We start from the raw sequence: 16167 nt of genomic DNA on the forward strand, positions 1-16167 counted from the left end.
CAGCAGTAAACCAAGCAGACAGTATGTTTTGTTGCAAAAGTAAAATACTGTAGATGCTGGAAATCTGAAATAAAAATAAAACAAAACATGCTGAAAATACTCAGCAGCTCTGGTAGCATTTTTGGTGAAAGTTCCCAGATCTTTCAACAGAAATGGGAAAAGTTGGGAATGTAATAAGTTTAAAAAAGTGCAAGGGAAAGAAAAATAAAAAGTAAGGTTTGGATGGCAGCAGAGTTTAAAAGACAATGTTTTCATGATGCAAGACAAAAGGGACTGGTATTAGGACAAGGAAAGAAACAAAATATGTGGATAGAGTAGGTGTGACGACCTGTTGCCTGAAAGGAATGGAAAGAGAGAAGCAAGGGAGGAAAAAAACCCTGCAAAAAGACATGAAATAAAATGGGGACACAGGTTACAATCAAAAACTGTTGAATTCAATGTTAAGTCCAGAAGGCTGGAAAGTACCCAGATGAATCATGAGGTGCTGTTCCTTAAAGTTAGCATTGGGAGCAGGGCAGGGATGGGGGGGGGGGGGGGGGGTGCGCTGCCCAACCTATGTGGGTATTATTGGGCTGCCAACGCAGCGATGGTGTGTACGTGGGTAATGGACGGGTACGGGGCAGCATGGAAGAAGATGGAGATGGCGCCCTGTGTGGGCACGAGCCTGGAGGCGCTGGTAACGGCGCTGCTGCCGCTCTCTCCAACGAGGTATACCACGAGCCCGGTGGTGGCGGCTACCCTCAAAATTTGGGGCAATGGAGACGGCACGGGGGAGGTGGGGGCCTCGATGGGGTCCCTGAAAGGGGGGAACCACCGGTTTGTCCCGGGGGGAATTGATGGCGGGTTCCTGAGTTGGCACAGGGCAGGTGTTAGGAGGTTGAGGGACCTGTTTGTAGATGGGAAGTTTGCGAGCCTGGGTGAGCTGGAAGGGAAGTTCGGGCTCCCCCTGGGGAACACCTTTAGGTACATGCAGGTAAGAGCGTTTGTCAGGCGGCAGGTGGCGCAGTTCCCTCTGTTGCCGTCGCGTGGGGTCCAGGACAGGGTGCTCTCGGGGGTGTGGGTTGGAGAGGGGAGGATCTCGGCAACGTACCAAGTGATGCAGGAGGTAGACGAGGCCTCGGTGGAGGAGCTGAACGGTAAATGGGAGGAGGAGCTGGGTGAGGAGATGGAGGAGGGGACGTGGGCAGATGCCCTAGGAAGGGTGAACTCCTCCTCTTCTTGTGCGAGGCTTAGTCTCATACAGTTTAAGGTGCTGCATAGGGCTCACATGACCGGGACAAGGATGAGCCGGTTCTTTGGGAGCGAAGACAGGTGTATTAGGTGCTCAGGGAGCCCAGCAAACCATGCCCATATGTTCTGAGCACGCCCAGCGCTGTGGGAATTTTGGAAGGGCGTAGCAAGGACGGTGTCGAGGGTGGTAGGATCCAGGGTCAAACCGGGCTGGGGGCTCGCAATATTTAGGATTGCAGAGGAGCCGGGAGTGCAGGAGGCAAAAGAGGCCGGCATTCTGGCCTTTGCGTCCCTAGTAGCCCGGCGGAGGATTCTTCTTCAGTGGAAGGATGCGAGACCTCCCAAGCGTGGAGGCTTGGATCAACGATATGGCGGGGTTTATTAAATTGGAGAGGGTGAAATTTGCCCTAAGGGGATCAGTGCAGGGGTTCTTCAGGAGGTGGCAACCATCCCTGGATTTCCTGGCAGAATGGTAGAAATAAGGCCGGCAACAGCAGCAACCCTAACTTTTTTAAAAGTTAGCATTGGGCTTCAATGGAACACTAAATGAGGCCGAGGATAAAATGATTAGAGTGGGAGCAGGGGGGAGAATTAAAATCCAACGTGACTGGAAGACCGGGGCCATGCTTGCATACTAAAAGAGGTGTTCTACAAAACATTTACTCTGTCTATGTGTTTGGTCTCTCCAAGATGGAGTTGTTTTTTTTATATAAATTAAAGTACTCAATTTCTTTTTCAATTAAGGGGCAATTTAGCGTGGCCAATCCCCTATCGTGTACATCTTTGGGTTGTGGGGATGAGACCCACTCAGACATGCGGAAAAAGTGCTAACTCCACATGGGCAGTGACCCGGGATCGGACCGGGTATTTGGCGCAGTGAGGCAGCAGTGCTAATCACAGCACCACCGTGCTGCCCTCCAAGAGTTAACAAAGTTCAATTAAATCACTGTTTCACTTGGAAGGAGTGTATGGGGCTTTGGATGATGAGAAAAGAGAAGAAAAGTTAGTGAGGTGAGCCAAGCCAGAAAATTGAAAACTGTGATAATGCTGGAGGATGTTGGAAGAGACATGGACATGGGTGGGAAGAGACTGAACAAAAGGAGTAAAACAGTATCATCAGGAAGAAATCGTTTCAGTGAGGCAGGCACAGGCTGATAAGATGGGTTTATCAGGCAGTCCTTTTGTGGATCTTGAGAAAGAGGTGGAATTGTGCAGTTTGGAGTTGGGGTGCTAGGAGGCTGGAGGCCATTGAGGTGAGATCTCAAGAGGAGTTGAGGTCAATGACCGTCTGGTGTGTTTGATGGTGCGGTCATGGTTCAGTGGAGGTAGGAGGTGTCTTGGAATTGGTGAGTTGGTGTTTTTGCCAATAAATTTTTAATTGAACTGTATGTATTAATCAAGCTGGTGTTGTTACAATTCACTCGGGGAGTTCGAGTTGCTATGGCGGCACGCACGTTTGTGTGCATGTTGTAGTCTGGAGCTGCGGATTGTAATGGTAGTGGCTCCAACTTTCTTTCCTTCACTTGCTTGACCAGGAAACGGTCTTGCTGCTTCCTATTGCCGTGTTTTGGAAGGATGTGTGGGTTAGTACTCAACCTGCTTGGCTGCGTTATGAATGCAACAATTTTAGAGGACCCAATTTTTTTCCAATTAAGGGACAATTTTTAGTCTGGCCAATTCACCTAATCTGCACATCTTTGGGTTGTGGGGGCGAAACCCACGCAAACACTGGGAGAATGTGCAAACTCCACACGGATGAATGCACCTCTCTTGGCCATCAAGTCCTCGGGCGGGACTTGAACCTGGAGTTTCTGGCTCAGAGGAAGGAACACTATCCACTGCACAAGCCCTCCCATTAATTAAGAGACTAATCTAAACTGCTGAAAGTTACATTTAAGGCCGATTTCATGGGAAAACTTTCTGGTGAGTGACCAAAGCATGAAATTATCTTAGTAAGAAAGTAGAAGATAAATTTTAATCATTTAGGAGACCGTGAAATAAAGCGGCACGTAACTTTTTTTTCTTCTTCTAGATGAATGATTAAGAATCACTGGCATTCTTCATTTTGTATTCTTCTTCAGATCTTCAGTATTTTAATTTGCTGGAAGTTTCTTTATAAACCTCAAGCTGTGTAACAACTAGGTTGCATTGAATTATACAAGGTAAATAGGGTTAAACTCAAATCTTAATTCTAATTCAACCAGCTTGCTGGTTAAAACTGGTGAAAGGGAAATATATGGCCATGCAAAGAGTGTTGAACACTAGGGATGATTTATATTTGAAGGATCTCGATGACATCTAAGCATTGAGACTAGATTGTGGATAAATGCTTATAAGATGTTGTCCTTGTGATAAACTAGCTGTGTAAAAATTGTGCAAGTGTCAGGCAGGCCCTAATTAAAATATAATATTAAAAATGATATTTTCCCATTTTTGGCTTAGCATTTTTCTGCCTATGTGGTTCCAAATCTTGTCATTTCAAGAATTCAACTCTGGACAACTTGAAACAGGCATTGATTTGAGTCTGGGAAATCATAAAACTATTGAAAGAACGGCTGTATTTATTATACAATGCAATTATAGTACATAATCTCACCAAAAGCTGAAATGGGGAATTCAAAAGAAACTTCTTTAGCAAGTGAGTGACAAGTTTGACAAACCTGCTACATGGAGTGGCTGAGGAAAATAGTATAGATGAATTTAAAGGGGAGCTAGAAGAGCACATAAGGGATTAGAGGGTTATACTAATGGTTAGATGACGATGGAAGGGAGGATGCTCAAGTGGAGCATAAACATCATGTATGGACTTTATGGATCAAATTGCCTGTTTTTTTTGCTGTCTATTTTATGTAGTACTTTAGTATAATAGTGACGTCCAGTTGTTTTTCATGCATGACTTTGAAATTTTATTTCCCTTTCTGGTTAGGTATTGAAGCAGCAGATTGTAGACTTGAAGGAAGAACTAAAACGAAAGGAATTAAGATGGTCAAGTATCCATTCAAGGCTTCGAAACCAGATTGATATACTGACTAAAGAAAACCAAGAGCTTAGAGATGAGGTTAACATTATCGAAAGACTTCGGTTGGAAACCTGGAAAAAAGCTGAAGCAGCAATTGAAAAGAAGATAGAGACCACAACTCCATGGTTAAAGAAAACAGAATTAGTAGTAAGCCTGTAATTCTTTGGTTGTGATTACACTTTCACATATTAAATTACTATCTATTCAGTGGTGATACAACGCACATGTTGCTCAAAAGAAAATGCCCAATGAAAATCGTGAAGTTTATCCTGCAGAGAAAACGGAGAGTCCCTTTTCCCTGGAACTATTCCCATAAATTGGTTCTGCAGCCTCTTTTTAAAAAATAAATTTAGAGTACCCAATTCATTTTTTTCCAATTATGGGGCAAATTAGCATGGCCAATCCACCTACCCTACACATCTTTGGGTTGTGGAGGCGAAACCCACGCAAACACTGGGAGAATGTGCAAACTCTACACGGACAGTGATCCAGAGCCGGGATTGAAACTGAGACCTCGGCGCATGAGGCAGCAGTGTTAACCACTGTGCTGCCCCATTGTTTCTGCAACCTCTCTAAAGTTTTCACTTTCTACCTAAAGTAGTGCAATGCCTGTTATTGAGGAGAATACTCAGTTGAGGCTGAATGGTTCATTACACCTTTGTTGCTTTTATACTGTATTTATAAGGCACAGGATCCCATATGTTTTTTAACCATTTTTTCACCCTGCCCTGTTAACTTAAAAGATTTCTGCCCATTTACCTGCCAGGACCCTCTGTTCCTGCATCTCCTTTAGAATTGTACCTTTTAGGTTATGTTGCCTCTTTTCCATTGTACCATTTGAACGCTATCTGGCATGGTATTTATCATGTGACAGGTGGTGCACATGGAGGTTTTGTGTCACTCTTTATTTTAAAATAATTGCCAATCTGATCCAAACTCATTAAAATCAATTGAACCGTGAACTGACTTGAACAAGGCTAGTATAGAGGTTTCTTTATAAATCTCAAGCTGTGTAACAACTAGGTTGCATTGAATTATACAAGGTAGATAGGGTTAAATTGCAATCTTAATTCTAATTAAACCAGCTTGCTGGTTAAAACTGGTGAAAGGGAAATACAGGGCCATGCAAAGAGTGTTGAACTCTAGGGATGATTTATATTTGAAGGATCTCGATGACATCTAAGCATTGAGACCAGATTGTGGATAAATGCTTATAAGATGTTATCCTTGTGATAAACTAGCTGTGTAAAGATTGTGCAAGTGTCTGGCAGGCCCCAATTAAAATAAAATATTAAAAATGATATTTTCCCATTTTTAGCTTAGCATTTATCTGCCTATTTTCCTGTTCTATTTTGCACCGTAGTTGCATAAAAATACAAGGTAGTTGCTTAACACATTAGTTGGTACATAGTGCAATGCCTCTATGCTTAAAAAAACAATATATATTTAATCTATCATAAGCAGCAACATTAGATGTCTATTTTAATGATTCACACTTTGTTATATAGAACAGTACAGCACAGAACAGGCCCTTCGGCCCTCGATGTTGTGCCGAGCAATGATCACCCTACTCAAACCCACATATCCACCCTATACCCGTAACCCAACATTTATGCTAACCACCATGCTACCGTGCTGCCCCTGTAAACTAGCTGCAAACTGTCACGTGCACTTACTGTTTTTACAAAGCATCCTTTTTTTGGGACTGCCAAAGTCAGTTGATTCCTTTTCTATAACCTTAATAATCCTAACCTCTGACCAGAGGCTGCTAATTAACATAAATTTCCTTCACCCATTGATCTTTAAGATGTGTCTCAAGGAGCATGTGAATAAATATTTTTTTAATTAATTTAAGGGATGTGGGCACCACTGTCTAGGCCAGCATACCTAGGCCACCATCCTTATTAGTTGCCCTGCAGAAAGTGGTAGTGAGCTGCCTTCTTGAACTGCTGCAGTCCGTGAGGTAGTAGGTTCACCCACAGTGCTGTTAGAGAGGGAATTCTAGGATTTTGACCCACCAACTGTGTATTGGTGATATATTTCCAAGTCAGGATGGTGTCCAAGTGGTGGTGTTCCCAGGTATATTCTGCTTTTGTCCTTCTAGATGGTCGTTGGGTTTGAAAGGTGCTGCCTAAGGAATCTTGGTGTATTCCTGCAGTGCATCTTGTAGCTGGTACTCAAGGCTGCCACCGTTCATCAGTGGTGGAGTCATAGAGTACTACAGCACAGAAAAGGCTCTTTTGCCCATAGCAACTTCACCGGTCGAAAACAATCACCTAACTATTCTAATCCCATTTTCCACCACTTGGGATTGCAAGTGTGCATCAAAATGCTTTTATGCAGATATCTGCCTCCACTAATCTTTCAGGCAGTGAGTTCCAAACTTCCACCACCCTCTGGGTAAAAAATGTTTTTCCTCACATCCCCTCTAAGCCTCCTGGTACTTACCTTAAATCGATGTCTCCTGGTCATTGATCCATCCACCAAGGGAAAAGGTTTCTTCCTGTCTACTCTATCTGTACTCCTAATAATTTCACATAATCAATCATGTCCCTCTTAGTCTCCTCTGTTCCAATCATAACAAACTCTCCTTTCCAGGCAACCTACTGGTAAATCTACTCTGCACCCTTTCCAATGCTATCACTTTCTTCCTATCATGTTGATTCCAGAGTTGCTCTAGCTGTGGCCTACAAAAAATGTAATTTCAGCATTTCATCCCTGCTCTTAAATCTATGCCTCGGCTGATAAAAGCAAGTATATTATGTGCCTTCTTAACCATTGTATCCACCTGCTCTGCTACCTTAAGGGACTGGTGTACAGGTACACTAAGGTCTCTCTCATTCTCGGTGCTTACAGGGACCTGCTGTTTATTATGCATTCCCTTGCCTTGTTTGTCCTGCCCAAGTGCATCACCTCACACTTATTCGGATTGAATTCCATTTGCCACTGATCAGCCCACCTGACCAGCCCTCCTACATCCTCCTGTAATCTACAGCTATCCTCACTATTTACCACCCCACCAATTTTCGTACCATCTGCAAACTTGCTGATTAATCCTCTTGCATTCAAGACCAAATCATTCATATAAACCACAAACAGCAAGGGCCTCAACACTGATCCCTGCGGGACCCCACTGGACTCAGGTTAACAGTCAGAAAAACTCCTTTCAACCAGCAACCTCTGCTTCCTGGCACTCAGCCAATTTTGGATCCAATTTGCCAAATTTCCTCGGATCACATGGGCTCTTAGCGTTACTATTAGTCTCTCATGTGGGACCTAATCAAAAGCCTTGCTGAAGTCCAAGTAGACTACGTCAAATGCATTTCCCTCATCTACACACCTGGTCACCACTTTGAAAAATTGAATCACGTTCGTCAGACATGACCTCCCTTTAACAAAACCATGTTGACTTTTCGTGATTAATCCCTGCCTCTTCAAATGCAGATTAATTCTGTGTCTCAGAATTGCTTCCAATAGTTTCCCCACCACTGAGGTTAGACAGACTGGCCTGTAGTTTCCTGGTTGATCTCTTCTTGAATAATGGTGTTACATTGGCTATCCACCAGTTTTCCAGCACCTCCTTTAGCCAGAGAGGAATTGAAAATCATTGCCAGCGCATCTGCAATTTTCTCCTTTGCCTCACTCAACAGCCTGGGATACATTTCATCTGGCCCTGGAGATTTATCAACTTTTAAGCTGCCAAACCACTCAGAACTTCCTCTCTGTCTATGCTAATCTCTTTAATTTTATTACAGTCCTTCTCTCTGATTTCTATACACACACCTCTCTTGCACATCAAACCGGCACAGTGGGCCAGTTCAGCTCAGTGGGCTAGACAGCTGGCTTATAATGCAGAACAAGGCCCATAGCGTGTGTTTAATTCCTGTACCAGCTTACCCGAACAGGCGCGGAATGTGGCGACTCGGGGCTTTTCACAGTAACTTCATACTTGTGACAATAAAAGATAATTATAATTAAGTATTCATTTAGAACTCTACCTACATCAGCTCCACACACAAATTATCAATGTAGTCCTTAATGGGCCCTATTCTTTCCCTAGTTATCCTTTTATCCTTAATGTACTTGTAAAACAACTTTTTTTAACCTTCCGGTCTCCTTTCATGTCCCCTTTTTGCTCTCTAATTTCCTTTAAGTTCTCTCTTGCACATTTATACAACTCTAGGGCTTCTGCTGTTTTGAGCCCTCGATATCTGCCATTAGCCTCCTTTTTTCTTTTCTCCTGATCCTATGCTGTATATATACATAGAATTTTCAGTGCAGGGTTCACTGGATTTGTTTGGCCCACTCATTTTCTTGATTGGAACATATTGGCTCTGTACGCTTTCTATTTCCTTCTTGAATGCGTCCAACTGTTCTGTCATAGATTTACCTAAAAGTGGCTTCTCCCAATCCACTCTAGCCAAATCATACTAATCTTATTAAAATCGGTCATTCCCTGGTTTAAAATTTTGATCTCAGGCCCATCCTTGTCGTATTCCATAACAATCTTGAATCTAACATAGTTATGATCACAATCTGCAAAATGTTCCCCACTAATATTTCAACCACTTGCCCAACTTTGTTACTGAAAATTAAGTCCAGGACTGCCCCCTCTCTTAAGGGCCTTCCAAGTACTGGCTTAAAAGTTGTTCTGGATGCATTTTAAGAATTACGCACCCTCTGAACCTTTATTGTCACAACTAGTCTTACATTAACCCTGCAATAAAGTTATTGTGAAAAGCCCCTAGTCGCCACGCTCCGGCATCTATTCGGTTACACCGAGGGAGAATTCAGAATGTCCAGATTACCTATCAGCATGTCTTTCGGGACTTGTGGGAGGAAACCGGAGCACCTGGCGCAAACCCACGCAGACACGGAGAACAGGCTGACTCCACACAGACAGTGACCCAAGCCGGGAATGAAACCTGGGACCCTGGAGCTGTGAAGCAGTAATGCTTTTCCCTGTGCCACCTTTCACACTATGGCTACCTCAGTTAATATAGGGGAGGGATTGAATGTTTGTGGAAGGGGTAGCAATGAAGCGGGCTGCTTTGTCCTGAATGATGTCGAGTTCACGAGTGTTATTCGAGCTGCACTCATCCACGCAAGTGGAGAATATACCATTACGTTCCTGTCTTGTGCCTTGTAAGGTGATGGACAGGCTTTGGGGGGTCAGGAGGTGAGTTACTCACCACAGGATCCCTAGCCTTTGACCTCCTCTGGTAGCCACAGTATATATATATATATATATATATGGCTAGTCCAGTTCAGTTTCTGGTCAATGGTAAGCCCCCAGGATGTTGATAGTCGGGGATTCAGTGATGGTAATGCCATTGAATGTCGTGGGGCAATGGTTAGACCCAGGCAGACACGGGGAGAACATGCAGACTCCGCACAGACAGTGACTCAAGCCGGGAATTGAACCCGGGTCCCTAGCGCTATTAGGCAACAGTGCTACCCCCAGTGCTACATCTGTTTCAGTATCTGAGCAGTCGCGAATGGTACTGAACATTATGCAATCATCAACGAACATCTCAAATTCTGACTTTATAATAGAAGGAAAGTCATTGATGAAGGAGCTGAAGATGGTTGGGCCGAAGGCACTATCTTGGGGAATTTATGCAGTGATGTCTTGGAGCTGAGATTGACCGCCAAAAATTCACTCGCATCTTCCTTTGCTCCAGGTATGACTCCAACCATTGGAGAGTTTTGAACCTGTTTCTCATTGATTCCAGTTTTGCAAGGGCTTCTTGATGCCACACTCAGTCAAATGCTGCCTTAACGTCAGCAGTCATTCTCACCTCGCCTGTGGCATTCGGGTGTTTGTCCATGTTTGAACCAAGGCTGTAAAGAGGTCAGGAGCTGAGTGACCCTGACGGAACCCAAACTGAGCGTCCGTGAGCAGGTTATTGTCGAATAAATGCCGCTTGATAGTGCTGTTGTTGATCAAGAGTAGACTGATGGGCATTAATTGCCTGGTTTGGATTTGTCCCGCATCTTGTGTACAGGATATGCACACCTGGGCAATTTTCCAAATTGCTGGGTAGGTGCCAGTGTTGTAGCTGTACTGGAACAGCTTGGCTTAGGATGTGGCAAATTAATAGGCTAAATGGGACAAGCCAGATTAACCAACATTCGATGTTAGGATCTAAATATCTCAACCAAGCCCCTGACCATAGGCTACCTTTTGAGCAATATCATTGAAGCAGCTGCTGTTTTAATATGTATTTGGAATATGGTACACTGTTGCTTTTTCCACAATTTGTGCCAAATGGAGAAATAATTTTTGTCCCTGCATGAATAATATTTCATATTCACGTTTTTATCAGTCCTATAATTGTATGGTGGGAGATGTGCATTCTAATTTAGCAACTTTTTTTTAAATAGATTCCTTCAGATATTGGGAAGATGGAAATTGATTCTTTAATCCGACAGACAGACAGAAGCAGAATTGCACAAGAAGGAGCCAAGAAAAGCTCTCAAAGGGCTGAACAGGTACCAACATCCAACTTTTAACACTGTTATGGATATTGTAGCTGCTAGCAAAGTCATATTTATTGTCCATCGCTAATTACTCTGAGAAGATAGTGGCAAGCAGCTCCCACAAGAAGAGTAAAAAAAAAATAACAATATATGAGATAGAATAGGATAAATAAAAATTCTTTCAGCTGAATGTCACAATTGGTGTTCTGTATTTGGGCCTCCGCTTTCTAGTATATATTAATGTATTGACTAACGTAATGGAAAGTTATATGGCCAAGGTTTCAAATGACACTTGATCTAGGAGGCACAGTAAACCTTTTCTCAGGAGCCCACCTAGATGTCAATAACCACTAAGGGTGTCAAAATCACAAATCATATCCTTTGGGCTAGGTGTTTTAGTGCAGTAATGGATGCCTGGACTGTCAGCCAAGAATGCATTGAAACAGCTGATCATGAAGAAAAACATTGCTTGTTTGACAACTCTTGCTCTCTGATCTGTGCACAATATTTATTTACATAGGCGAAGAGGTGTCAGGTGCTTGCAGTTTCCTCCATTGACACTTTCAAAGGCTTGGATGTTTGACACTTATTTATTTATTTTTTATAAATTTAGAGTACCAAATTCATTTTTTTGCAATTAAGGGGCAATTTAGCGTGGCCAATTCACCGATCCTGCACATCTTTGGGTTGTGGGGGCGAAACCCATGCAAACACTGGGAGAATGTGCAAACTCCACACAGACCCAGAACCGGGATTGACCCTGGGACCTCGGCGCCGTGAGGCAGCAGGGCTAACCCACTGCGTTACTGCGCTGCCGTAATTGACAAGTTTGTTGGACTATAGTAAAAAAAAATTAAGAAAATGAAAAATTATCAATGAATGTTTTTCGTACACCAGCGACTCACTATGCGGCTCATTGGTTCTATAGAGTGTATAATGGGTGAATGAGGGGCAATCTGGTTTGTTGGGGGACATGGAGTGTCTGAGGAGGATATTTTGAACTTGCCTTCCAAAAGGTTCCCTCATGTAGACCATGGGCTGGATTCTCCATTTGGGAGACTAAGTCTCCACGCTGGCATGAAAATGGTGGTGTTTTACGCCAGGAAAACTGGTGCGAAACGACCACCGATTCCCTGTTGGGGGGGGGGGGGGGGGGGGGTGGCTAGCAGCGTAGTGCTCCCAGCTCTAGCTGTCGATACGGCCCGGAGAATTGCCGGGTCCACGGCCGCGCCATGCTTCACGCCTTCCAAAGCACACGGACCCGGCCACAAAAATAGTGTCTCTCCACGACCCAGACCTCCTCCCCCCCCCCCCCCCCCCCCCCCCCCCCACCCCGAAAAATGACCCCCTGCCCGTGGATTGGCCTTCCCCCAACTGTGGCGGTGCTGGACAGAGTCCGCAGCCGTTGCACTGAGTTCCCAACGGATGAGACCACACGTTTCCCATGCCGTCGGCAACTCGACTGGTTGGGGATGGAGCATCGAGGGACAGGCCTCAGGCCGTGGATACAGTGTGCGGCGCACTCCTAGAGTACACCGCTTTTCAAGGGGTGGAGCATCACGCGGGCGGAGCCGCCCCCGATTCTGTCGTCATCGGGGATTCGCCGCCCCATTGCTGAACCCGATTTTGGTGTCAGAGATCAGAGAATCCAGCCCCATGTTCTCGAACACCTCTGTGAAGCATGAGTCTTTGAAAAACTAGCCCAACTCCATGGAAATGGAGGACTGGATATGCCTGTCCCTGAAATGGAGCCAGCTAAGTCAGGAGTGCAGGATTTGGATTCATGAACCGAAACCGTCACAACTTAAAACACTGTGTTGAAAATCATAAACCCCAGAAATTGGGTTGGGAATCCTGAAATGGGTAACGACTCCCATTTTCATGGAGTTCCCAAGTCATCGTTGACAATCCAGCTGACAGTGAGCTGATGTCCTGCATTAATCTTTGGGACATTTCACCGGTCACAACCTGCCACCTTGAGAATGACCCATTATGCCTATTCTTTGGATCCTGTCCATGAAATTCTACTCATGCAACTCGAAGAGCCCATATCCTTCTTATTAACCTTTTGTGTGGCACCTTATTGAATGCTTTTTGGTAATCAACTACATCTACTAATTCTCCTGTATACGCTCAAAAAATGGCAATAAATTTGTCATCCTTGATTTCCTTTTCCTAAAACAATGTTGATTTTGCATGATCATACTATGATTTTGAAGTGCATTATGAAGACTTTCTTAACAAAATATTCTAGCACTTTCCTGACAACTGCTATCAGGCTAACTGGCCAACAGTTCCCTGTTTTCTCTCTTCCTCGTTTCTTGGATAACAGTGTCACATTTGTTAACTCCCAATGGGTTGATCATATTTTTGTACCTTGAATTTCTCCAATACTTTTTCTCTGCTGTTGTAAATTGCTTAATGTTCGCACTTATTTTAGCACATGGGTTAACCTCTATTTCTGGTATGCATGTATCGCCTTATTTGTTCCACCACTTCCTCATTCTCCAAAATATTCTGGGGAAGTTTAATTTGAGAATAAAGATGAGTAGTATTTATTGTTGCAGACTTCTCCAAGAGATGTTAAACTCAGTCACACTGTGACATGCTCTGCTCCTGCAATGACCAGAAATGGCTTGAAAGAAAGTGAGTATATCTTTGCAAATAACAATGGAAAAATTTCAGTAGAAATTATATGTAATGTATATTAATCATGTCAATAAGATTATTGTTGTGCTGCAGAACATTGTAGTATTTTTAAAACAATTTTGTATTGTATTGCATTAATACTGTAAAATACAAGTTCAGGATTCTATACTATGTACCCAGTAATTTGCAAAGTTTTGCTGCTGTCTAGAAGCATGCGTGCGTGCCATATGCAATACTTTCAGAAATGTATTAGCGTTTCCGGTGGTGGCCATGGAGTGAGTGGTCACATATTTGGTAGCTCCCGCTCATGATGGTCTTTATGTGGCCATTTTGTAGCAGGAATTTTGGAGGAAAAAGGTGTAGAAGTGAGAGCAGAAGGAAGTGACCCCTAGTTTATGGAGCGGCGGACTAGAAGAAAAAAGCAAACCAGTTGGCTGAGGCGGGTGAGGTGCTGGCAACGCACGCGGAGATGGCCGATGGAGAGGGGCAGGGACCAGCCCAGTGGTCAATGGAGCAGTTGGTGAGCTTCTTGAATGAGGATTTCACCCAGCAGCTGAAGGAAAGTTTGGAAGATCTGGCTGCAGCCCAGGGACAGGCAACCAAGAGGTTGCAGGAGCTGGCAGGGGAACATGAACAGTCCACCTCTCTGGCAGCGAAGATGGGACTGATGCGAGACCAGCAGAAGCGACTGCTGGAGAAAGTGGAGGACCTGGAGACCCGATCTCATAGGCAGAACATCGGGGGCCTGCCAGAGATGAGCGAAGGAACGGATGTTGGTGCATATGTCAGGAAGGTGCTGGAGAAGCTGCTTGGGGAAGGTACGTTTGACCGACCGTTGGGAGGTGGATCGAGCCCAGAGGGCGCTGATGCGCAAGCCCCAGGGGGACGAGCCACCGAGGGCGATGGTGGTGCGGTTGCATTGGTTCCTGAATAACTAACGTATCATGAGGCGGGCCAGGTAGACGAGGTGTTGCAACTGGGAAGGTGTCGGGATTCGTGTGTATCAGGACCTGGGGCAGAGCTGGCGAAGAGGAGGGCGACCTTCAACAGGGTCATGACAGCCCTGTCCAATAAGGGCGTAAAGTTTGGACTACTGTACCCGGCTCGCCTATGGGTGACCTATGAGGGCCAGGAGTTGTACTTTGAAAGAGAATGGACTGGCAGGAGAGGGGGGCCTTGAATTTTGATGGAGGAGAAATGGAGTGAATGTACTATGTTGCGAAAATTTTGTTTTTTGATATTTGGGTTTATCTCGTTTTTCTTTTTTAGTGGCAGGCTGGTTTACAGTTCTTTGTTAAGGGATGAGGGATGGGTCTCTGTTTTCGGACCTTGGGAGGGATTGTTTGTTTGTTTGTTTTTACTTCTTGCCTTTGTTCCGACTGGGTGGGGGGGGCTAGTACTGCTGACGTGGAGGGTATTTTCAAAGTGGAGGAGGAGGATGGTTGATGATTGCGCGCCCGGGGAGGTGCGGGACATGGGCCGAAGACTGGCCTAGGAGAGGTTATGGCTGATCAGCAGGAGAGGGGGGTGGGGTGCCACCAACCAGACTGGTCACATGGAACGTTCAGGAACTGAATGGGCCAGTCAAAAGAGCCCGTGTGTTCACGCACTTGAGGCAACTGAAGGGGGACGTGGCCATGCTGCAGGAGACACATTTGAAGTTGGGGAATCAGATTAGATTTTGGAAGGGATGGATTGCGCAAGTGTTCCATTCGTGGTTAGACTTTAAAACGAGGGGGGATGCCGATTTTGGTTAATATGCGGGTGGCATTTGAGGTGGGGCATATGGAGGCGGACCCGGGGGCGTAGGTATGTTATGGTTAGTGGGAAACTGGAAGGAATGGCCGTGGTGTTGGTAAATATATATGCCCCGAAATGGGATGACGTGGCGTTTGTGAGACGGGTACTAGAACCTAGAAAAATACAGCACCGACCAGGCCCTTCAGCCCACAATGTTGTGCCGAACTTTTGTCCTAGATTAAGAACAAATTAATCTACACCCCATCATTCTACCGTAATTCATGTACCTATCCAATAGCCGCTTGAAGGTCCCTAATGTTTCCTACTCGACTACTTCCACAGGCAGTGCATTCCATGTCCCCACTACTCTCTGGATAAAGAACCTACCTCTGACCCCCCCCCCCCCCCCCCCCCCCCCCCCCCCCCCCCCCCAGTCTGTATCTTCCACCATTCACCTTAAATTTATGTCCCCTTGTAATGGTTTGTTCCATCTGGGGAAAAAGTCTGACTGTCTATCTATTCCCCTGATCACCTTAAATTTATGTCCCCTTGTAATGGTTTGTTCCATCTGGGGAAAAAGTCTGACTGTCTATCTATTCCCCTTATCACCTTATAAACCTCTATCAAGTCGCCCCTCATTCTTCTCCGTTCTAATGAGAAAAGGCCTAGCACTCTCAACCTTTCCTCGTAAGACCTACTCTCCATTCCAGGCAACATCCTGGTAAATCTCCTTTGCACCTTTTCCAAAGCTTCCACATCCTTCCTAAAATGAGGCGACCAGAACTGCACACAGTACTCCAAATGTGGCCTTACCAAGGTTTTGTACAGCTGCATCATCACCTCACGGCTCTTAAATTCAATCCCTCTACTAATGAACACTAGCACACCATAGGCCTTCTTCACAGCTCTATCCGCTTGAGTGGCAACTTTCAAAGATCAATGAACATAGACCCCAAGTTCTCTCTGCGCCTCTACATTGCCAAGAACCCTACCGTTAACCCTGTATTCCGCACTCATATTTGTCCTTCCAAAATGGACAACCTCAC

The 16167-nt window shown here is 44.9% G+C and overlaps 1 protein-coding gene across 4 annotated transcripts in view; it reads left to right on the forward strand.

The window, feature by feature from the left end:
* The window catches only part of cenpj (centromere protein J), a 120718-nt gene that overhangs the window by 70281 nt on the left and 34270 nt on the right, over positions 1–16167 (forward strand). For 3 of the 4 annotated variants that reach the window (XM_038818700.1, XM_038818697.1, XM_038818698.1), the window contains 3 exons: positions 4157–4396; positions 10637–10744; positions 13285–13378. In XM_038818700.1, the coding sequence (XP_038674628.1) occupies positions 4157–4396; positions 10637–10744; positions 13285–13378 (442 nt within the window). The remainder of the gene's footprint in view (positions 1–4156; positions 4397–10636; positions 10745–13284; positions 13379–16167) is intronic. The other variant, XM_038818699.1, reaches the window with a different exon arrangement.

Source organism: Scyliorhinus canicula, chromosome 14 (assembly GCF_902713615.1).
Source record: "Scyliorhinus canicula chromosome 14, sScyCan1.1, whole genome shotgun sequence".
NCBI classification, from domain to species: Eukaryota; Metazoa; Chordata; class Chondrichthyes; order Carcharhiniformes; family Scyliorhinidae; genus Scyliorhinus; species Scyliorhinus canicula.